The 23,467-nt window shown below is 41.6% G+C and overlaps 2 protein-coding genes, 1 long non-coding RNA gene and 1 pseudogene across 4 annotated transcripts; 1 reads left to right on the top strand and 3 right to left on the bottom strand.

The window, feature by feature from the left end:
* The first annotated feature begins 12 nt into the window (after nt 1-12).
* Nucleotides 13-2,661, top strand: grcc10 (gene rich cluster, C10 gene). The gene is made up of 4 exons (XM_027001647.3): nt 13-149; nt 478-597; nt 676-852; nt 1,435-2,661. Exons 2-4 carry the CDS (start codon nt 546-548, stop codon nt 1,572-1,574), a joined length of 369 nt encoding a protein of 122 aa, XP_026857448.1. The 5' UTR covers nt 13-149; nt 478-545; the 3' UTR covers nt 1,575-2,661.
* A 143-nt stretch (nt 2,662-2,804) lies between these two features.
* On the bottom strand, nt 2,805-10,457 carry LOC113572266 (uncharacterized). Of its 2 annotated transcripts, none has more exons than XM_027001679.3 (9): nt 10,403-10,457; nt 6,236-6,843; nt 5,948-6,041; nt 4,824-4,899; nt 4,071-4,125; nt 3,840-3,942; nt 3,484-3,600; nt 3,179-3,238; nt 2,805-3,021 (listed from the first exon to the last, which is right to left on the bottom strand). In XM_027001679.3, the coding sequence occupies exons 1-9, from the start codon at nt 10,439-10,441 to the stop codon at nt 2,932-2,934; spliced, it is 1,242 nt and encodes a 413-aa protein (XP_026857480.2). In that variant the 5' UTR covers nt 10,442-10,457; the 3' UTR covers nt 2,805-2,931. The 2 variants fall into 2 exon arrangements, with proteins under 2 accessions (XP_026857480.2, XP_081574253.1); XM_081718127.1 differs by having other exon boundaries at nt 5,948-5,990.
* Nucleotides 8,458-9,724, bottom strand: LOC113572250 (aurora kinase A-B pseudogene; annotated as a pseudogene).
* Nucleotides 10,458-10,595: 138 nt separating the features above from the next.
* On the bottom strand, nt 10,596-14,013 carry LOC113572242 (uncharacterized). The gene is made up of 3 exons (XR_003410088.3): nt 13,841-14,013; nt 12,153-12,254; nt 10,596-11,065 (listed from the first exon to the last, which is right to left on the bottom strand). It is a non-coding gene; the product is annotated as an uncharacterized LOC113572242 (long non-coding RNA).
* Between the last annotated feature and the right edge of the window lie 9,454 nt (nt 14,014-23,467).

Raw genomic sequence — 23,467 nt, 5'->3', positions numbered from 1 at the left:
TTAGTGATGCACCGGTCAGTGTAACACCCGGAAGTGCCGTTTGTTAAAAGCTGCATTTATTTATTGTATTTAGCCGTTCGTAACGTCCAGTAGTAGCTTTCTCTGTAGTTAGCTAGTGTGCTTTTGTTTACAGTCAGTAACCAGTTCTTGTAAGTATCATAATGTAACAACATTTACTTCACTGGCCTAAATTAAATAATTAGGAACAATACGAGACAGCTAATAAGCAATATTACCACCGTTATCTAGCTAGCTAGCTAAGTACGAATGTTTTAATCGAGCCATAGCTAGCTAGCTAGCTGACTCACGTAGATTTATTTTATCAGTGACAAATTCAGAAATGATCTCGTTTTAGTTACCTGCTAACATTTACTGCACTTGTTATATTTGTTATAGTTTGGTGTTTTCCAAGATAAATTGTCTTTTCATACCCGTTGACATTGTAATGTTTTTTGACAAATCGGTGGCTATTTTCAGTATATTACAGACACTGCTTGTTGGCAAGATAGGAACGGTTAGCTAGCTAGTGTTCTTAACTTGCCGGAATGGCATCAGCTTCAACACAGCACCCTACTCTTACTATTGAACAAGCGAGAGGTAGGTTGCCTTTTTCTTATGCCCATTCTTGTGTAACCTTCACCTAAACCCTAACTTATTTTTTTGTTCTTGCGCCAGTTGTTCTGAGTGAAGTTATACAAGCATTCTCAGTGCCTGAGAACGCAGCTCGGATGGAGGAAGCAAGGGAGAGTGCCTGCAACGACATGGGCAAAATGCTGCAGCTTGTATTGCCTGTAGCTACACAAATTCAACAAGAGGTCATCAAGGCTTATGGGTTCAACAATGAAGGCGAAGGTGAAGGCGCATATAGTTTTCTTCTGTACAGCAGGTTTCTTTAGTGTCCACTGGGCTTAGACTGCCCAGACAGGTTTCTTTGGTGTTAGACTGGGCTACTGAAACTCAGTCCTAATCCAGAATACAGCTGCATGAGATGTATTCAATCTCTAAAAAAATTTCCACTTTATTGTACTGCTGCATATTTTAATTGGTTATATCTTAAACTGCAATACTTGTCTATAAAGCCAAAGCAAGTCAAATCCCGCTCCATACCTCATCCCTCTTAAGTATGACTAATTTTTATCCATCACCCTTTCATAAACAAGACAAGTTAAGGCTCTCTTTTCATGTCAATCCAAATAATGGGATGAATTTCCCCTGGCTGTTCAAACTGCTGAGTTCCTTGGTATGACCTGTATCTATGTATCTAAACAGCCACCTGACTAAACATCACAAGACAGTCTCTTATTTGTACTAGCATAATGAGTTTCCCAAGTAATAGCAAAGCACTCTGGATAAAAGCATCTTCCAAATGCTGTATATGTGATGCCACAAAAACAATATTATCTTTTGTTTATTTATTTTATATATTTATTTCAGGTGTTCTGAAGTTTGCCAGACTGGTGAAAATGTATGAATCTCAAGACCCAGAGATTGCTGCCATGTCAGTCAAGCTTAAGTCTCTTCTACTGCCACCTCTGTCAACCCCACCAATTGGTGGTGGAATCCCAGCATCCTAGACGACTGTCTACATCTTGTATCGGAATAGGGTATTCTCAAAAAAAATTGTGTTTCTCTCTTCAGGAAACAGGAATACTACTCAAATCTCAAAGCAACTTTAAAGTGGTCATCACATTCCTGTTATTCAAGGTTTTTAAAAGTGTATGTGTAGTAATTTTATATATATATATACACACATATATACACACACAAGAAATTATTCTTGTAAGTATATGAAGCTCTGCAAAATGTCTCAGTTGCTGCCATTACACATGAAATCTATAACTATAGAACAACTGCAGCTGCATTTAACATTTCAGCTGTGTAAGACCCCATGCTGCAGTTTAATACCAATATCCTACAAGGGTGGCCTTACCAAGGTCAATGTTTTATCTTAATGGGAAGAAAGGAAAGCCAGTGTTAAAATGTGCTGTTTCCTCATGTCTTAAGACAGACTTCTAAAAGTTTAGTAGAATGTCTGCCACAGTTTTGCAGTCGAGTTTAGTATCTTGTGCATTCAGTCAGTGTCCAATAACACCTGCTGTGTCTGGTGCAGTTGACAATGGATTTCACAAAACACTAATAGATTTTTACCAAGTCTTTTTTTATTATTATTTGTACCTTATTTTATTTTACATTGTTTTATATGCAAGTTCTCATTGTGCAATAAACAAAATTATTTACCAGAACCATCCTTGTGAGAGCAAGGTTTGAGGAATACATTATATTGTATATATGCATCTCGATTTGTATTTGCTTAAATTAGTGATAAAACATGATACAATTGCAATTTCATAGAACATCTAGATGTTAGCTATTGTGTATGTACTTACTGATAATTCCCTATGTTTAATTTAGACCTTGGAATATAGACAGAAAATAGCTTAGTTACAGTAGGCTAAACAGTTTAGATGGCATCATTGCTGTGGTTCGTCTGCATTTCTGAAAGGTTTGGTTCATTTAGGCAACAAGTCCTCTGAGTTACAAAAGTCCTTAAAGGTTTTTTTTAAATATCACTTTAATTTGACATCTTTCAAACCTAAAGCTGGTTATTGCTGCAGTATTCATTTGCATACAAAGGAAATAAAATAAAATCATTTTAAAATAGTCAGTTCCTTGCAATTCATTGCTAACTCACTAAACAAAATTCAGATAAAAAGCAAATAATAAATCAGAAGATACTCCATTCCTCATGGTTTTTACTCAAGTATCTTAGTACACACTAGATATCAAAACCTCTCAAACATGAGGCCAGAAGACAGTTGAAGTGCAGTAAACATTTGCTTAGAAGACTCAGTCCTGGCACTTTTTTTAAGGAACTCATTTCAGTTGAAAAATGAAGGAACGGGTAAAAAGATGGATGTTTAACTGGTAACCTTACATTTCAAAATGGCGGTAGATGTTTTCTACATATTTCAGAACCCTCTGCCAGTCAGGACCTTCTTCTCGCAGCATCTCTTCCACAGCCTATATGGAAAACAAGGCCATGAAAAACATATTGCAAGTCCTGTTTGTTCAAATACCTGCAGATGTTCTTATTTCTGTCAAATATATCAGATGTGATCAATTAAGTCACTGTTTTACCAATCATCGCACCTACGCAATGTTAAGCCATGAGTCTTACCAGTATACCTTTAATTCCCACACTTTCACCAGTGTGAAAGGCTAGATCCAGGTTTTTTATCTGGGGGGGGAAAAAAGCTCCAAGTTGGGGTTTTTTTTAAGCATTTACCAAAGCAACTTCTGCATCTTTTACTTTCACCAAGATGGTCCCTTTTAATGCAGCAGAGGAGGTAAGTATCTAAGAAGAACTAACAAGATTAAGAGCAAACTAAGCCAGTTTTAAGTTAGTTTGCACTTTACTCCCAACCAATCATTTTCTAATCCTAGTAAACGTGTTAGTAATTACTGCAGATTTAATAAAGGTACCTTCTCTTCAGGCTTCAGAGCACTATAGGGTATATGTGTGGGTAGGTAGGTGTGGTAGAGAGCACAAAAGGCCAAGCCATCCTCCCAGCTGCTGCTGAAGTTGGTGATTTCTATGTTCTGTTGGAGAAAAATCGGGGATTAGCTGTTGAACCTATAAAATCAGGAAATCATTAATAAACCAATATAGGTTTATATGTCTATCATTTTAGAATATTGGGAGTCTAGACCTTGCCAATATTTATGCAAAGTCAACAGCAATTCTGCAGCATCCCTCTTCGCCAGGTATTCAGTCTAACAGTCCTGAGTAGAGTTTCAGTTTGAGACTCCTAATGGATTAAATTTCATCCTCTATTCACCTTGTAGCCTTTTGTACGGCTTTGACACCAGCGTAGAAGAGAGTTTCTCCTGGAGCCACCATGACGCCGCAGTAACATGCTGAAACTGTCCTTAGGCCTGCAGCTAGAATATGGAAATTAGTATAGCTTGGAGTGGACTTAAATATTCACATAATGGTACAGTTGGTTAATGTTTTCAGAGATGGTGGATATTGTTACAGAATGTGCTATTCTCTGAGGCAATCATCTCACCCAGTCTTGCTGCTTGACAAAGCAGATGAGTCAGAACTGGGGTCATCTTGATTGCCTGCCATATACAAATACACATGGGTAAACACTTTTGACAAAGGTAATGAATACAACACTGCCTTTTAACAAACATCCAGGTAGATTGCCCACATGCTTGAATATGTTCAGTTCAGCACATGCTAGATGTACAATGTCATTTCTTATTTTTCATTATATACAATTTTTTCATCCCTTCCTTCTAGTTTATTTTTTCCTGTTTATTTGAAGACATTCCTATTGCGCTTCGCCTCATGCAGTTGCACCACCAATCTCAGTGGCAGAAGACATGCAAGTCTTCTAGTGTGTGAGAAGCCTGCCATGACAACATTCCAAAATAGTAACGCAGCGCACCTTGGTGGAAAATACCAATATGACTCCTACTCTTTACTAGTCTCATAAAAAGTTCAGCGTTTCTCAACCCAGTCTTCATGATCCATGTTAACATATTACTTTCACCTAATAACCTACTAGAACAATGACTACTTGGTACAGGTTTAGTGGGCACAAGGTTAGAACAAACCTGTTGTCTGGTGCATCCCATGAACTGGGTTAAGAAACACTAGTCTAGAATGACTTGACAAGTGACTTATCCATCAGTTACACCAACAATGGAAAGCGGAACCCTTCCATCCTTCCCACCCAGTGCAACCATGGCCCAAATGGAGTCTCCAGCCACAGATGGCATAACTGGGACTCAAACCCAGTGATGAGGCTCACCTTGGAGGCTTCTGGACCAGCTATCCTGTCTTTGTGAAAGCCAGTCCATTCTTCTCCCTTTCACTGACTCCTGGCTCTGTGCATGCAGCACACACCAAGAAAATAGCACTGTAATGCTTTTTGATCCTCTTTTCACGGTCTAGAACTTGACACTAATTTCACAGATTTGAAAGATTAATAGCCATTTTGGCAACATTAACAAAATGTAGAGAGATAGCACTTCATTATTTAACGTGTTTAATCCTTTGTCTTCAGGGAAAGTTGCACCAACAGAGCACATGCTTGTTCATAAGCTAAATCATGTTATTTTGCTACACCTGTTCCTAATTCTGTAGGCCAACTCACAATCCTTAAAGTGAAATTGGCTTATTCCACTTTGCTTTTGCATTAAATACAATAACCCAAACATACTATTGGAAAACAATTTCATCTGTCCTCTGTTATAGACAACTTTCAAATTAAGCTATGGAATCATGATCACGACAGTGGGTACAATGAACATAATGCATTACTTTTTTCCATGTTACTTTGTGCTATAAATACTATAGTATTACAATGTGTGATTTAAATGTAAATTATGAGCATTTATTGTATGTACTTTTTAGAGACTCATGTTCAGCATAAGAAATTATAAAATGTCTTAAACTTATGAAAATCACAGACCTAAAAATTCAGCTTCAAAAAGTCCTGCAATTTTTGCATCATCCAGTTGATTGAGTTGGATTCACTAGTTACCTTGAGAAAATTAGCAAATCCAGATGGAACAAAACCCTCAAGAACTTTGGCTTTTTAAATGTAAACTATCTACCTTTATTATGCATCATTGGATACTAGATTCATAGAAAAGTGGTACTGGCCATGCTTCACTGGTTGCTGTTGAATGATCTTATTGATGAAATGGATGTAGAGCTCAGCTAAAGAGGCCCATGTATGATTCTAGAGAGCAGTCCATTCTAGATTCTTTTGGTGCAACTGGTCCCAGTTTTTTACAACAAACTACTCTTTCAAAAGGAACACGAAGTACAAGTGAATTCAATGAAATGTTTTTCTGCACTGTTACTTCAGCAAGCAGTCTGTTGGTACACAGCTGCTAAATCCCTCCCAAAATGAAAGTTAATGTTTACCTTCCGGACAGGACTCTGTGTGCTGTTGAGACTTTGGCAGCTGCTATACAGGGCAGAAGATGTACAAGTTGGCAGGGGAATTTGAGAAAGACTCCTGTGTAGAGAGGGAAGAAATGAAACACTACTGTGTATGGGCACTGCAGTACTCATTTTTGTTAACAGGGCAATTTTAACCCTAATTGTCTGTACAAATCTGCAAGTAGAAATTGTAGAAGGCTAGCTTGGGAAGTCGTCTTAATTTTAGTATACCTTAAGAACCTTGTGATATGTGAGAAGGTGTCAACTCACCTGGACCGCTCTGACAGCATCACAATCCTCTTTGGATTTTTCACATGGCTGCCATGTTCATTTTTCCTGTTCTCAGTGTCTCGCCACCCACCAGAACTCTCCCCCAGTGCCTCTCCAGTATTCTCTGGATCTTTGATTTTTAAGTGATTTACTTCATTCTGTTCACTACATATGTGCTCCAGTAACTCATCTGGGTTTGCAGCCTTTACAACCACCATTGATATTTCCTGAGTTTGCTCAGTTATTGTTCCCTGATTTCTCTTACTTTTGTCTCCTCTAGACTGAACCTGCTCCTGGATTTCAGGATCTTGTTTGAGCTTGGCTCTGGTTGCCTGCCTAAACAAGTCAAGCTCAGCCAACCTCTGCTGATGCTCTGATGTTAGAACTGAAAGTTGTTGACGAGTCTCTGTGAGCTCTACTCTCAAATTCTCCTCCTCTCTTTCAGCCAGACTGAGCCTGCGCAGGGATGCAGCCAGACGTTCCTGTGCATCTTTGTGGGTGTCTCTGAGACTGCTCAGGGCCAGCTCTGCTTCCAGCCTCAAGCGCTCAGCCACAGACACTGCTACCTGCAGGTCAGACTGGAACTGCAGCCACTCCTCCCGTTCTGTCTGACAGCAGCAATGATGATCAGTACACAAAATACACTTTTGTAACTCTGCATTAAATATTTAGTCCCTTATCAATATTGCTATGCCATTTCTATTTTTTGACTTTTGTAAATTGCATCAACACTGGCACCCCACAACATTTACGCCATTTAGCAGACGTTCATACTGAGCAACTTACAAAAGTGTTGTTGTTTACCCATAGAATACATCCTAGCCAGTACAGTAGGTTAGAGTCCAATATACCAATGAACTAGAATACTGTAGAAATACAGGGATCAGTGCTGATACCTAGAAGTACAAAATACATAAAAAGTCCATCTCAGGCAATGATGCGTGCAATAAACAATAAGTACTCGGAGTTTGTTAGATGATGTTTATTACACTGTCATCTAACAAACTCCTAGTATGTATTGTTTATTACACTAATACCATCAATACAATCAGTGTAAAAAACTAGTACTTATTGTAGGGTAGTTAGTTAATATAGGAGCAGGGTCAGTGATCATTTAAATATTCCATGATTAGATGGGTCTTTAGTCTGCATTTGAAGACTGCAAGGGACTCTGCTGTCCAGACAGCAAGTGGAAGTTCATTCCACCATCTGGGAGCCAGGACAGAGAATAGTCTCGATGCTTGTCTTCCATGAGACTTGAAGCATGGTATTCAAGCCGAGCCATAGTTGAGGTTTGAAGTACTCAAGGTATGGATCGGGCTTTGACCATTGACCTCATGTATGGAGGAGATGTTCCATTTTTGGCTTTGTAGACAAACATCAAGGTTTTTAATCTGATGTGTGCACTAGTCACATAGCTGATCCAAACAAAGTAAGAACATAGAAAGTAAGGTAAACAAAGCAATTACATATTTTCACAATGTTGAAAACATTATTCTACATTATGAAAATGTGTAACCAATGCTACATTATTTAATTACACAACTACTTGCTGTTATATCAGTTCGTTTTTTAAAAATCATTTTAGTCATATTTAATATTATACAAAAACTGGGCTGCTTGCTCAGTACTGCACTACAAGTAAATTAATATACAGATCTAGTGGATTATGCACCAACAGCCAACATGGCTAAATATTTTGAGACATTTTGTGCTACCTCGAAATGTGGTCGGAAATCTCCCTGATCATTGAATAAGACCTGCATGTGTCACGGAAGCTGGGACTGACTAACCATGTTCCATGGTTTCCCCCGTCTCGTGCGTTTTGGTTCCATCCCTTCAATTAGTTTTCCACACCCGCCATTACTTTCAACTGTTCCTCGGTTCTAGTCTTGTTAAGTTCATGTATTTAAACCCTGTCTTTGTCCCTGTGTCTGGGCTGTTCATTGTTTGTTTGAAGGTCTGAAAGCCTGTCTGTCTATTTTGAAGCCTGCATTTGTTAGCCTGTGTGATTCTAGCCATTTGTTTTACCCTAGCCTGTGTGTTTCTTAGCCTGAGTTTATCCTAGCCTTTGCTATAACCTGCTTCCCCCGTTTGCCTTCGTGGACTTTTGTTTTGTCCTGTCGTGTTTAGATCGTCACCATCACTGTCGCTGCCCTCGTTTCAAGTAATAACAGGCAGGTCATCTCATAATTCTGAATGGTTATATATTTACAGGGGATAGATAACAAAAGTCAAGATGACACACAGTCCTGCCCAATGTCTGGATAGAAGTAAGTTTTGCTCAGGGTTCCTGAGCTTCTCTCGCAAACATGTCAATGATCCACATGTGAATTACACCATAGAGATCTTGCAGCAAGTTTCTATGCAGCTCTTAGTTTCAAAGGGTGGATGCCCAACCAGAAACTCATAGCATAGCACCCCGAGACTCCAGAGATCGACCTTCTCATCGTGGGTCTTACCCTCGATCATCTTTGGCGGAAGCTAGACCAGGGAACCATACAAAGTCGACCACCTGGAGTAAGGCATGTAGACACAACCAAAAGTCAGCAATCTTCAGCTCTCCGTTGGATCCCAGTAACAGATTCTCTGGTTTAAAGTCTCTGTGGATCACCTTCTTTGAGTGGCAGTAGTAGAAGGCATCAGCCAACTTCATTATACAGGTGGCACTTTGCTGGTCATCGAACGTCCCACAGCACTGCAGCTCCTTGTACAGCTACCCCCTGGGAGTGAACTCCAGGATGAGGTAGATGCGTGAAGAGTCATGGAAGTAGCCATACAAACACAGGATGTTGGGGTGCCTGAGAGGAGACTGGATCTCCACCTCCCTCCTCAGCGTTCTCCAGCTGCTTTTTAAACAGCACCTTCAGGGCCAGAATGAACTTTGTACCTGGCTGAGGAGCACCAGACACACTCCCAAACTTCCCTTTCCCCAGTGCTTGGCCAATATCAAAGTTCTCCAAGCTCCAGGGCTTCTTTTCAGCACTGGATTTGTTGGTTGTGCAAATAGCAGATTTCTGGTTGGGTCTCTGTTTGCTGGATTCAACAGTTCTCACAGGCCCAGACACCACCAGCTTTAGACTGGCACTGTGGTTGTGACTTGGGCAGAGCCTGGGACAGAGGTGAAGTCTGAGCAGGGTTGACACTCTGATCCCCAACAAAGATGTTTTTCACCGCAGAGCCGTCGACCATGGGCGTCTGTTGACTCCACAATCTGTGGACACACTGAGGCCCCTACAACATGCCTAGAACATGCATGTGATTTGGTATTGATGCTGTCTTAGGGCAGCTGTATGAGACTGGAACCCTTTCTGGTCCATCGATTAAACCCTTTTTACTGTTGGGTTTTAGAATAATCCGGTCTTTTGCTGATCTGGATGGTGACCGGTGGACGAAGCTGAAACCCTGTGGATTGTTGAGGTGTTTGGGAGAGAAGCAACAGGAACCCTGAGGAATATTTCCTTCTGACCAGACATCAGGCAGGACCATGTGTCATCTTGACTCTTGTGCTACCTTCCTGTCTTGTGTGTGTTATCTATCTCCTGTAACTAATCATCCAGAATTATGATGAGATGATCTACCTGTTATTACTTGAAATAAGGGAAAAATGACAGTGATGGCAACAAAATCTAAACAGGACAAACCAAAACAAAAGGCTAGGATAAACGCGGAGCCCAAGAAACACGAAGGCTAGGAAAAAAAAAAAAGAAAAAAGTAGGGGGAAAAAATGGCTAGAATCACACAGGCTAACAAACGCAGGCTTCAAAATACAGACAGGCTTTCAGACATTCAAACAAACAATGAACAGCCCAGACACAGGGAACAAGACAGGGTTTAAAATACATGAACTTAAGACTAGAACCGAGGAACAGGTGAAAGTAATGGCAGGTGTGGAAAACGAAACTAAAGAATGGAACCAAAACACACAAGACAGGGAAGCCATCGAACACGGATGCAGGGAGGGACTAACCATGACAGCATGCTATACTATATACTGTCCTTTAGCCAGCTTTTCTGAGCTCTACATGACAAGATACATGATCAAGTAATTTTGCTTTCAAATTTAATGCATTCTGGACATTGACTAAGAATTTTTTGTGTGTTGTTTCAAGCAAAACAGTTCAAGATGTGTTGTGTGCTGCTTTGAAAATGAAAGATTCCACTGACCTTTATTGTCTCCTTAAGGCTGAGAATCTCTGCAGCCATCTTCTCCTTCTCCAATAATAACCTTTTCAGCAGCCCTGACACACACAATTGTTAAAAGAAGGGGGGGGGGGCATGAGACAGTAAAATTCAAGTTATGCAGTGTTAACAAGTTTAGTATGTTGTATTCCATGGGTAGAGTTCCTAGTTATGTGTCTGCACCTTTCAGAGTCTAAATAATGTCATTTAAATTATTGTGATTGTGTTTCCTGGTTCCATGGGGCCCAAAGTTGCTGCTGCTATCCTTACATAATGGAACCCATAGCTCTTGATATCCATTCAGTCTGGGACTCATACCTACTGCTTCAGCCACAGCATCTGGTCCTGAGCTCAACCCCAGAGACGCTCGATGTTGCTCTAGCAGTCTAATCAGAGTGAAGCCCATCTCCTGTACTACCTCCACCTCTGCTTTTGCCCCCCAACCCATACACTCTTTCCCAGCTGCAGATGCAGCCTTTTCCATAGCTGTGGATTCCTTCTGTGGTAAACAGGATGGGGCGTAACCGCTATCTATTGCTGCAGCAGCAAATGATTGTGCCTCCAGCATTGGAGGAAAAGAGGCAGAGGGCAGTCTGGCTGGGGCTGGTGCTGTAGGGGAGGTGGGAGGTGTCTGGAACAGATGAGATGCTAGAAGGACAGAGTTAGAAATAGTTCTGATTAGCACGAATGTCAGTATATGGTACATGTCCTAATTAACAAACCACACATTTGATAAGAATCCAAACAATCTACACTTATGATTTTGGGTGTACTGACAGTATTTTCATGGAGTCATCAACTTCTTTTCTCTTCTGCAGCATTACAAACCATCCAGAAACACTTAACTATAGATATTTTATCTTCCTAAAATCAATATGATCCAAAGAAAACAGGATTTTGAAACATAGACTAAATTTTAATCCTAAAACTCCAGACTACTAAGCAGTTCTGTGTAGTGCTACACCATCAGGCATTGCAAAGCCCCAGTCAAGGACTTGCCACAGCCAGTGACAGTACAATTTTCTTTTGCCACAACAAAGTCTTTTAAACAAGAAAGCTAAAAAAAAAAAAAAAAAAAAAAAAAAAAAAAAAAAAAAATCAATCCTATTGAACTGCACAATTTGGATGAATGTCACATTCTACGTTAGTAAATTCAGGTACAGTTAGTAAATTCTGGTCTTGCCTGCAGCTCTGTTTTGGCAATGCCTGAGTGGATATTTAAGCTCTTCTGACAGGTTTAGTTCCCTCTGTGAGGAGCAGTAGGGAATTTGCTGACTCATCACTCCACCCAACAGACTGAGTTAGATAAGCAATGAGTAACTGAATATCCCAAAGGGAGACCCATTTTCTCCCTTTCATTCTCTACCTGTATGGTGTGCACAACGTGCATGGAACACATGCAGGAGAAAACCATTTCTCACTCTACTGTCCCAAATTCCTTTCTTGAACAATAACAGGAGAAATGTGTTTTGTATGAAACTAGCACAGAACAGCAGGAACTGCTGTCTTAAGAAAAAGGAATCTGAAAGTACCACAGATTAATTGATGGATCATAAATACTAAAATAAACATTTGTGCCGCAAAACGTCTCCAAAATGAAAAACGTTCTAGGGGTGCTTTCCAGTGACCATCAAACCTTCCCATCAGTCTAATTATTGCAATATCAAGAAAGACCCACTATGCAAATGTACAATTAATAAAACAAGCGTATATGGACATCAACACATTTTATTACCTGAAGGGTAAAAATCTCCCTTGCCAGCAGTGTTTCCCATGTTGCTGGTATTCTAGTGAATGATTAAAAGTTGTTATCCCAGCTTGTATTTTGCTGTGTAAACTGTAAAGGCAGTACATGAAAAATTTAATTGGCTATTAAATTATACCTGTGTGTACAGTTGTTACACTTATATTCCACTACACAGACCACAGCTGTATGAAACTGGGCAAAATTAAACAAGAGCTACATTTTACATACACACACACAATTTTACAACAGGTCAAATGAGAAACCACTCCTCAGTGTAATAGAGTAGCCTATAGGAGAGGAAACTGATTAAGAACTGACAGAAATGATATCAATAATTTTGTTATGATCAATACCAATAACAGGGTACTGAACAAGTTCAGTGTAACTGGCACAAGCAAAATTATTTTGTATGCTCTCTACTAATGTGTGCTCCTCCCAGAGCTGTGCAGTGGCTCTCACAGACTACCAAACAATGTGTGTTAATAAAAGAGAAAGGATCTGGCTGGTAACGTCACATTTTAATTTGAAAGTCTTCTTGAGTTGTGATTTTGAATTCTAAAAAAGTACACTTTGAGAACAATGGAAAAGACTCTGCAATGGTCACCACAAAATCTTTTTTAAGCAGGTGCAGAAGAACTATGCTTACATGCAAAGCGACATGAAACTTTACGCTCAGTCTGAAAACCAGTTCACAGACACCCCAGGCCAAAAATTCAAAACAAGCAATATGGTGTGCAAAGAAAACAACTACCTCGGAGTTCAGGAACAATTCATTTTACATTGCTGATGAGGCAACTCAGTCAATGCTGAAACTAAAGTTACACTGGTACAATCATCTGGGGCCTTGATGAAAAGCTCTTAAAACCCCCGTGCCAGTCTGTCAAACAAATCTGTCATGACAGCCTAACCCTGATACCTTTAAGTTTAAATGAAATCCCATTAGATAAATGAGAACATAGACTTGGACTGTAATTACACTGTGAAATTTAATAAAACTGACGCAGAGAGAAACTCCTTGATTTACTAGTCACTATAGAATGACCTTCAACGGAACGAAGACGTGTACTGCTGGATAACACAGCATGTAGCAATCTCGCAGTAATGATTTTGTATATCACTATCTGAGCATATGTTAATATAGTTAAATGTTTGACTAGATAAGAAATTCTGATCCATGAGTACGTAAATAAGTGTTTTCACGGAGAAACGAACTCAATCTGAGCATTCTCGTTACATGCGCCGCCTTCTGCCGCAGCTCTAATACTGGCAGCGTCCATTCAATGCCAGTCATCAGCATAATGTTGAAATATAAGTGTCTAATCGATATATGCCATTGCGCTACCATATCGGCGTGTGTGAACTACCGTATACGTTTATTATGTAGGTAAATACTGAGCATAATATACGTATTATGCTCGTACGGTGTGAGACAAGAGTCGACAATATTCGGTGTTGAGGAACTATAGACAATATATTTAATTTAGCTTTAACATATTTTGAAATCCATGCACTGTCAGATAAGATACAATATATAGAGTCGTTTGGTGAATACTACTATACCTGGTATAGTCTGTTTCATTCCCTAAATTTATATTTTTGCTTACGCAGCAGAGAGGCAAAAATTACAGAGGCTACCACAGTTGAAAATACAGGAGAAAAAAAAAACTTTAACTCACGTTCAATGAATGATGGTAACCCCTCCGCCCAAATGCTGACTCACTCAGTCTCTGGCGATGCTCCCTGCACTACTCCAGAACGACTTTGTGTCAATCCCGTATTCTCTACAGAATTCACCATGCAGATACTCTAAGTAATTGGGCTTGTTATTCGTAGTCTTCCGTCGTTGGCTTCTTTAAACTCTTATCAGCTGCTAGGGTCTTTCGCTAATTTATGAGTCACCTAGCTGCAGCAAACGAGAATACCGTGTAAACTGTATTGTGAAGATTTTTTTACACAATTGGCATGTGAACATTTTAATAAGGATCAAGAGAATTTCACGACGAAGTGAAAGCACTGTAAACCTAACAGTGATTGCATTAGTATTTAATAAGTCAGACTCGTAAAAGTTTCACAGTTTAATTTTATGAGTGATGATACTGCCTCCTAGCTAAAAGTGTAGCTTTAGTAACAATATATCTCAATTTGCACCTCTCTAAAGTAACTAAGCTGTGACGTTGGCGGCAAGGAGGGAGCGAGAGAGAATCGTTATTCTCTATAACAGCTCGACTCGAGCCAACGCAAACAAAAAATCTGACAACGCAGCGGTAGCTAGTAGGTCAGGATAAGGTATAGAAGGGCGTAGAACTTAGCGCACCGGAGAACAGGTACACGAGACAGTTCCAGGCACAGGGCAACTGGCAATGCACAGCACCGAGAGGAGATGCCTGCAGGCCTAAATAACAGGGAGAACGAACGAGAGCAATAAAGGGACAGGTGTGTGCAGTAACTAATAAATGTGTGATTGGGACCGTGGCACTTGTGAGTGTGAGTGAGTGGGCGTGTCCCTCCTGCAGGGTGGCCGGCGCCGTGAGACAAAGCATATGTGAAAGCGTCTCTGAACATTATAAAATAATGCATCACTAAACAACCCGTTCTTCTACTCCCTTTTTACTATTTAAATGTTAAATGTGAACAAAGATTTGATTATTCTTTCTTTTAAAACATTTTAAGATTTGCTAATTATTGTAATCAAAATGTGTGATGTTACTATATTGAAAATGTGCTGGATTTATTGTACCATACACAACCTACTTCATACGTTGAATATGTAAGCAAGATCAGTTCAATGTTTTAATTCCTACCTGGCTGTTAAATTCCAATAGTTTAATCCAACTGTCACAGGTGTAGAACATACAGAAAAATTGAGGAAGCAAACATGTGTCACTAGTTTAAGGAAAGAACAAAACTAACATAACAACACACAGGTGGTGCAGTCACTAAGGCAATGCATGCATTACCTGAGTGGGGCATGACTATAAACCAAAACATAAACAAATCCATGTGCAATGCCACCACCGCCTGATGAAGGCTGCTGTTGGGGGGGTGAGGGGGCATCATCACAGTAACCCCACCAAACAGCAGTGGAAATGCAAAGGGTTGGGGGGAGCAAAACGAGCAAAGCCCCCATATGGGCATGGAGCATGGACAGCACCATACAACCCAGAGCCTGGGGCATGGAGGACACTATGCCTTCCAAAGTCTTGAGCACAGTGACACCATGCATCCCTGGAGCATGGAGGCCACCTTCTTCCTCACTGGGGCTCCATCTCGCGGTTAAGAGGCACACAATGGCACCCTGCTTTCTCAATGGGGCCCCCCTTGGGCGCCCTTCTTCGATTGGGTGCAGAGATGGCGCCCCTTTATGTTGGCTGAGGCCCGCTCACCAGACAGAGCATGGAGTTGTTTCCCCTCTAATTCAACAGGCCCTCTCTACCGACCAGGCAGCTGCCACCATGCCCGAGCCTGAAAACGCAAGAGCCCCTGGGCAGCCCAACAGACCAAGCAGCCTGCCCATAGAACAGTCAGGCTTAGACCAGTCAGCCTCTGGAGAGCAGTGCCCACAGGCCTACTAGCCAACCCCTCAAAAATTCCAGGGAGGAACTCTATCCCTGAAACTGGCACCAAGGCTGCAGGAGGCTTTGGCTGGGGCTCTTCTGCCTCAGGTGGTCCTCACATCACGGCTCCCTTGCTGGCCCTGTCTGAGGAAGCTGGAACAGGTCACCTGGCGTGAGATGGTTGCAGTACCAACATCCAAGGCAGGCTTTGGGGAATCATCCTTGCTTCCTGGGAGAAATGCTGGACTTCCTTGCCTGCACAGAGAGCTTCGGTGTGGACTGAGCCCCCAATGAGCTCTGGGGAACATCACACTAGCCCAAGCCAGGCTACTGAATCTGCTGTAAGGGGAAGAAGAGCCAACAGACAACAGACAAAACAAACAAACAAAACAAAAAAAAAGGCAACCGCTGCTTCTGAAAATCATCAGTCATTCTGCCACAGATGTTGAATGTGCAGCTCAAATTGAAGAGTTTAATGAAATAAACGAAAGCAAACCAAACATAAACACGCACCAATCAGAAATAAAGAAAGCCAACAGACCATTATCAATGACAAAACGTCATACAAACAGAAACAGCTTATAAGGAAAGAACATGTTGATATAATGACACAAAAGTGTGGTGAAGGAGGCATGGCATGTAACCAAAACAGAGAAGGTGCTGTTTTGACTTTGTATTATCCAGTTGATTTCAATATTCATGTCTACATGCTGGCTTGAGCTTATTGGCAAAGCCAGGCAGTTGCCAGGCAGTTGGAACAAAATCCTGGAAAGGAGATGTTTTTATTCTCTAAAACGGATGTATTCACCTCTGTGTAATGTGGCCAGTTAGTGCATTAGATTTTTACAATGGGAACAGGTCAGGAGCAAGAGGAATAGGAGGATTCATTTCCTGAGCAATGATTTCAAAATTGGCAAGGCACTTGATCTGAAAGTGGCATTATTCCTAAATAGCTATTATGTATTTTAGACATGCCTTCACTAATCAAATAATACAGTTGTAGTGCAGAATATGCATTGCTTGAACATTTTATTTACATAATGTGTGTGCTGTGAATCTAAGGAATACAGAAACAACACATACACACACACACAATTACATTTTTTTTTTTGGAATCTTGGGATTCGTATGTGAAGTGTCAAAGCTGGTGGGTTGTGTCCTGTGTTATATTCTTAAAATGAGCTTGCCATGTATAATTGCTTTAAGGTAGGGGTTTTTCAACCTTTTTGAAACAGTGCCCCTCTTTTGTTCATCTAGTTAGTGTTGAATGTTGAGTGTTTATCCTATTAATCTCATCTTATTATCTCACTAACTCATTATCTAACACTCACCTTAACATGTCTTGGCACCACACAGGGTGAAATCCCCAGCTGTAAGGGACATTTAACAACACGGCGTATTGTAATTTATTTTGTAATTGTAGATTGTAAGTTTAGACTATTATGAAAGTAATAGATTAGATTAGGCTTTTTTCCTTCTCTTTGCTTCCTGTTTAGGCAACTTCCACTAGACACCTAAGACTATTTTATCATCAAAAACTACATCCAAAGAACTACCTAAAACATAATGTTAATGTTAACATCTTTCTTTTTCTATCATGCCCGCTTCATTGTGCAAAGTGCAACATGTTTAGCTATTCTTCTTTCATTGTTAGTGACAGTTTTATCTGTGAGAAATGTAGATTAATTGCTAGTCTGATAGAGAAGATTCTAGTGCTAGAGGTGCGTATCCAGACTGTAGAAAGTTTTAGACCTATCAAGGAATTAGAAGTACAAGCTCTGGATGCCTTAGGCAAAGTTAGCATGCCTTCAACTCTGGCACTACAACACTCGCAGTGGGGAAAATGGGTAACATTATAGCCTAATAGCTGAGCTTCAGTTCACCCATGGGAGCACCACACCTCTCCCATTTGCATGTCCATCAGGTTTGTTCCACTGTTGAAAGCCTGTTGAAAGAGCTCTGCTTATGTGAGACACTATTTTGCAACATGTGAAATTGACTAGGCTTTTAGGGATACCAGCAGCAGTAGTTAGCTGTATACCAGGGGCCAGGGCACTGGACATTGCAGGTAATCTTAAAGTCTTAGGCAAGCAGAGGTTCTCTGAGATAGTTATTCACGTAGGACCTAACAATATATGCCTTAGCCAGTCAAAAATTATTAAAAAATGCTGAAGTATGTTCTGGTCCCATCCCAGTGGGTGTGGCGATATAATGTACAGCTGGTTATCTTCGCTGAACTGTTGGATGTCCAAGTGGTGCTCTCAAAACAATGTGGGGTTTATAGATATTTGGAACACATTCAAGGGCAAGTCTGGCCTTTTATCCACCCTACCAGGGAGGGCTCTGCTCTCCTTTCCTGTAACATAAGCCATAGTCTTATGACAGACCTAGTTAATCTATGACAATTGAGAGTGGAGGCCAGGCAGCAGACAAAGAGGCTAAAACAACCCTCTGATGGTCACCACGTGACATCTCCCGAGGTTCATCATAGCGACACTGTGTCTGTTCCCTGAGCTAAGTAGAAATACAGAAAACAAAGAAAAACGTCTTAATAACATAATTAGTATTAAAGTAACTGATTCAGAGAAAACTGCCTCAACCTTTCATCTAAGGTTGGGTTTACTAAGTGTTAGAGTCATAAAATCTAAAACACTCATGATAAATAAAATCCTGACAGATCATAGATTTAATGTACTTTGTCTAACAGAAACCCAGATCAAGCCAAATGAGTACATAGCTTTAAACTAAGTGTGTCCTTCTGGCTACGGATATGTATGCCACCCTCATCTAACTTGCTGTGGAACTTTCTCTCACTTAATCCTGACAAAACAGAGGGGCTTCTCTTAGGCCCATAGACAGTTAGGTCCTTGCTCTCTAATTACTCAGTGAACCTCAATGGTCTCTCAATCACATCTTCTCTAACAGTTAAAGATCTTGGAGTAATTATGGATCTCAGTATCTCATTCAAAGCACATGTAAATAATATTTCTAGGAATGCCTTTCTCCACCTTAGGAACATTGAACATACTCTCCTCACATGATGCAGAAAAGCTAGTCCATGCATTTATTACTTCAAGATTAGAATACTGCAATGCCTTACTATCTGGCTGTACCATTAAGTGTCTAGACAAGCTAAAGCTGGTTCAAAATGCAGCAACCAGAGTTTTTACAAGAACTAGAAAATTTGATCACATCACTCCTATCTTAGCTACTTACATTGGCTCCCAGTAAAATTTCATATTGATTATAAAATACTTCTAATGACCTACAAAGCACTGAATAGTCATGCCCCACAGTATCTTAGAGTGCTCCTGGTGCATTACAACCTACCACGTCTGCTTAAATCAAAAGGTGCAGGCTCTTTACTAGTACCAGGTATAAGAGAATCTACCACAGGGGACAGAGCCTTTTCTTATAAAGCTCCCACACTATGGAATATCCTTCCTGCAAATGTTTGAGACTCAGACACAGTCTCAATATTTAAGGCTAGGCTGAAAACATATCTGTACAGTCAGGCATTTTATTTACTTATTCCCATTTTAGGTAAAGGTGTAAATCTGAGGGTCCATGAGCATTGAGAGTTATGGTAAACTGGGATATAAAATAGAGTATAGAGTGACACTGCAGTAAGTGCAATGAGGCACTGCAAGTGGCTGTGTGGAGTTCAGAAGGGTCACAGTCTCAGGAAGAACCTCTTTCTGAGCCTGCTGGTGCAGTAGTGGAGGCTCCTGTAACACCTTCATGGTTGATGGTTTCTTGCCCCACCCAGGCTTTGCTTGTGTTAAATGTTCTGGTAACTGGGTGCCTGTGATGCATTGGGCAGTTTTCACCACCCGCTGGAGCGCTTTGTGGTCTCATGCTGAACAGTTGCCATATCACACTGATGTGTGGCTTGTATGCTCCCAGTGGTACAGCAGTAAAGGTCCATCTGAATCCCTGGACACAGGTGAGCTTTCTTGAGGCGCCATAGGAAGTAAAGATGCTGTTGCCCCTTTTTAATTATGGTTGAGGAGTTCATGTACTAGGTGAGCTCAACCATGATGTAGATATCAAGGAACATGAATCCAGACACGTGCTCTACTATAGATCCTTTGATGCAGATGGGGGTGTGTGCCTGGCTCCTATCCCTTCTAATGTCCACAATGTTCTCCTTGGTGATTCTGAGTGTTGCATGCTAGGCTGTTGCAATCACACCATGCACACGGGCGTCTTCTAATTATCACAGTACTCACAGGTAACTTCAAACTGTCTTTGATCACCCTGGAGCTGATCATTGGCTGAGTCTTTGCCATTCTGGCTATTATTCGACCCATTCGAATGGTAGTCTTCATTTTTCTTCCATGTTTCTCTGGTTTTGCTGTCCATTTTAAAGCATTGGTGATCATTTTAGTGGAGCAGCCTATCATGTTCTGCACTTCTTTATACGTTTTCCCCTCTCCAATCAATGTTTTAATCAGAGTATGCTGTTCTTTTGAACAATGTCTGGATCAACCCATTTTTCTCAGGTTTTCAGAGTGAAATGCATGTACAACATGTGTTGGCTTCATCCTTAAATAAGGGCCACCTGATTGACATCTGTTTTTCACAGAATGAATGACCTCACTAATTGAACTCCACACTGCTATTATTTTGAACACGCCTGCTTCAATTAATTATTCAATTACCCAAACTCAGGAGCATGCATATCATGAATGTTGGGTCTGATGGTTTTCTATGACTCTTCTACACCTACTGGTAAGTTATTTGCCATGTAGTAATATTATTTCTATCAAAAAAAAGTGATTGATCTGGTTAGTCATGTTGGACTTCTATTATTTTGAACACAACTGTAGGCAGATACGGTTTCAAGTGTGAAAGAACTAGTCTTTTGAAGCATTTGGAGATGATGGGGGTGAGTGCAACAGGGTGGAAGTCATTCTAGGCAGAAGCAGTCAAATGCTTTGGCACTCGCACAATGGTGGGGGTCTTGAAACTAGTTGGAACAACTACCTGGCCCAGGGACAGAATGAAAATGTCAGTGAAGACCCAGCCAGCTCTAAGCACCCAGATAGGTATTCCATCAGGGCCAGCTGGGTTCCATGCATTCACCTTGCACAGAGTGCGGCATATATCCATGGTGGACAGTGTAAGTGGCTGTTCATCCAGTGGTAGATCTGTACTGAAGAAGACCTCTTTGTTTCCCTTGTCAAAGTGAGCATAAAAGTGGTTGAGCTCATTGAAGAGTTACAATTGTTAGAGGGCACTGTACTAGGTGGTTTGGAGTCAAGTTCAAGTTCAAGTTTGGTTTATTTGTCACATACATAGTCATGCACAGTATAACTTGCAGTGAAATGGTTTGAGAGTGCTCTGTCCAAACTGAGGGGAAAAAAAAACAAAAACAAAAAAAAAACAGGGGTGTATAGGGAAATATATATCTATATATATACAAAATATATTAACAATGTATGTACAATATATGTATAATATGTTTATATACACAATGTACAATGTATATATGGATATGTATAAATGTATGTACACAATGTACAGTTCCAGCTTACAATTGAATATTTACCGTTACATGGTGGTGGTGGTCCTCACAGTTTATCAGTTTCCCTGATTCAGGGCCTGAATGGCCTGTGGGAAGAAACTCCTCTTTAGTCTCTTTGTCTTGGTCATCAGGGAGCAAAAGTGCTTCCCTGACCTCAACAGACAGAAGAGCCTATTGTTGGGATGGGTGGGGTCCTTCACAATCCTCCTGGCCTTGGTCTGGTACCGCTTGTAATAGATGCTCTGCAGGTCAGGAAGTTCCGTATGAGTGATGCACTTTGCTGAACGCACCATCCTTTGGAGTGCTTGTCTGTCCTGCTTGGTGCTGTTCCCAAACCAGACTGTGATGTTCCCCATGAGGATGCTTTCAATAGTGCAGGTGTAGAAGTTCCACAGTACCTTGGAGGGCAGTCTGAAGTCTCTTAGGCGTCTGAGGTAGTAAAGACGCTGATGAGCCTTCTTTGCCCGGGAGTTGGTGTGGCGGGACCAGGACAGGTCCTGCGAGATGTGAACATCAAGGTACCTGAAACTATCTACTCTCTCCACCATGGTTCCACTGATCCTCACAGGTTGGTAGTGCTACTCCTGCTTCTTGCTGCAATCCACGATCAACTCCTTTGTCTTGCTGACGTTTAGGAGATTATTTTCCTGGCACCAGTTTTCCAGGTGTTTAATCTCCTCCAGGTAGGCCCTCTCATCCTTGTCCGAGATCAGGCCCATGAGGATGGTATCGTCAGCAAACTTGACAATGATGGTGGAGCTGGAAGTGGCTGTGCAGTCGTAGGTTTACAGTGAGTAGAGCAGGGGGCTTAGGACACATCCCTGAGGAGCTCCAGTGCTGAGGGTGAGGGTGGATGTGACACAGTTGCCCACCTGTACTGATTGTGGTCTGTCTGTTAAGAAGTTGGAGATCCAGTCGCACAGGGATGTATGCAGTCCTAGATCCTCCAACTTAGTAGTGAATAGGGAGAGGATGATGGTGTTAAATGCTGAACTGTAGTCTACAAACAGCATTTTAACATAATTACCCCTCCCTTTGTCCAGGTGGGTCAGTGTGGTGTGGAGTAGATGTGCAATTGCATCATCAGTGGAGCGGTTGTGGCGGTATGCAAACTGCAGTGGGTCCATGGATGCTGGCAGTGAAGATGTGATGAAATCTCTGACTAGTTTTTCAAAGCACTTCATCACGAATGATGTGAGGGCAACAGGGTGGTAGTCATTGAGGCTGGAGGGTCGAGGTTTCTTCGGGACGGGGACGATGGTGGAATGCTTGAAGCTGGATGGAACAATACCGGAGCTAGCTGGTCTGCGCAGGCTTTGAGGACTCTCCTGCAGATACCATCTGGTCCTGCCACCTTCCTGGTATTCACTCTTTTAAACACTCTCCTCACGTCACTCTCCATGATGATGAGAGGGCGCTGTTCAATGGTGGGCTCTGCGCATGCGCCATTGGCTGCGCCAATAGCACCATTAGTGTTGTTAGCATAAGCGCTGTTAGCATTAGTGCTGCTAGATGTAGCCTCAAAGCGAGTGAAGAATGCGTTCAGCTCATTCGCCAGAGACTCATCCGCACTCATCAGTCCGGAGGGTGGGCTCCTGTAGTCCGTGATCATCCGTAGTCCCTGCCACAGGGATCTAGAGCAACTCTGCTGGAACTGTGTCTCTAGTTTCCTCTCATAGCACCGCTTCACCTCCCTCACTGCCCTGCGCACTCCGTATGCTGCAGACCTTTACTCGTTCATGTTCCCACTGATGATCCCCGCGTTGTAGGCAGCAGTGTGAGAGTTCAGAGCCTCGCAGATGGTTTTGTCCACCCAGGGTTTCTGGTTGGGAAACTTCTTGATGGTGGTTCTTGGAATCGTGTCATCCACCAGTTTCCCAATAAACCCTACTACTGCCTCTGTAAACTCACTGACATCATCAGTGCTGCGCCAGAACATGTCCCAGTCTGCGTCATCCAGAGCGTCCTTCAGAGTGTCCACCGATTGGTCTGTCCAGCGTGCGACCTTCCTCTGAACCAGAGCTTCCCGTTTCAGCCGTTGTTTATATTGTGGTAGGAGGAAGATGGCGGTGTGGTCCGACTTACCAAACGGTGGATGAGCTAGTGCCTTGTAGCTGTCCTTGTATGGGGTGTAGCAGTGATCTAGTGTCCTATTTCCCCTGGTGGGGAAGGTTACTTGCTGGTAAACGTTGGGCACTGCACGCTTGAGGTTAGCGTTG

The sequence above is a fragment of the Electrophorus electricus genome, chromosome 7 (genome assembly GCF_041902795.1).
Source record: "Electrophorus electricus isolate QZ-2024a chromosome 7, ASM4190279v1, whole genome shotgun sequence".
In the NCBI taxonomy this organism is placed as follows: Eukaryota; Metazoa; Chordata; class Actinopteri; order Gymnotiformes; family Gymnotidae; genus Electrophorus; species Electrophorus electricus.
Note: the sequence above shows the minus strand (reverse complement) of the source record. Positions and strands in the feature narration are given on the sequence as shown.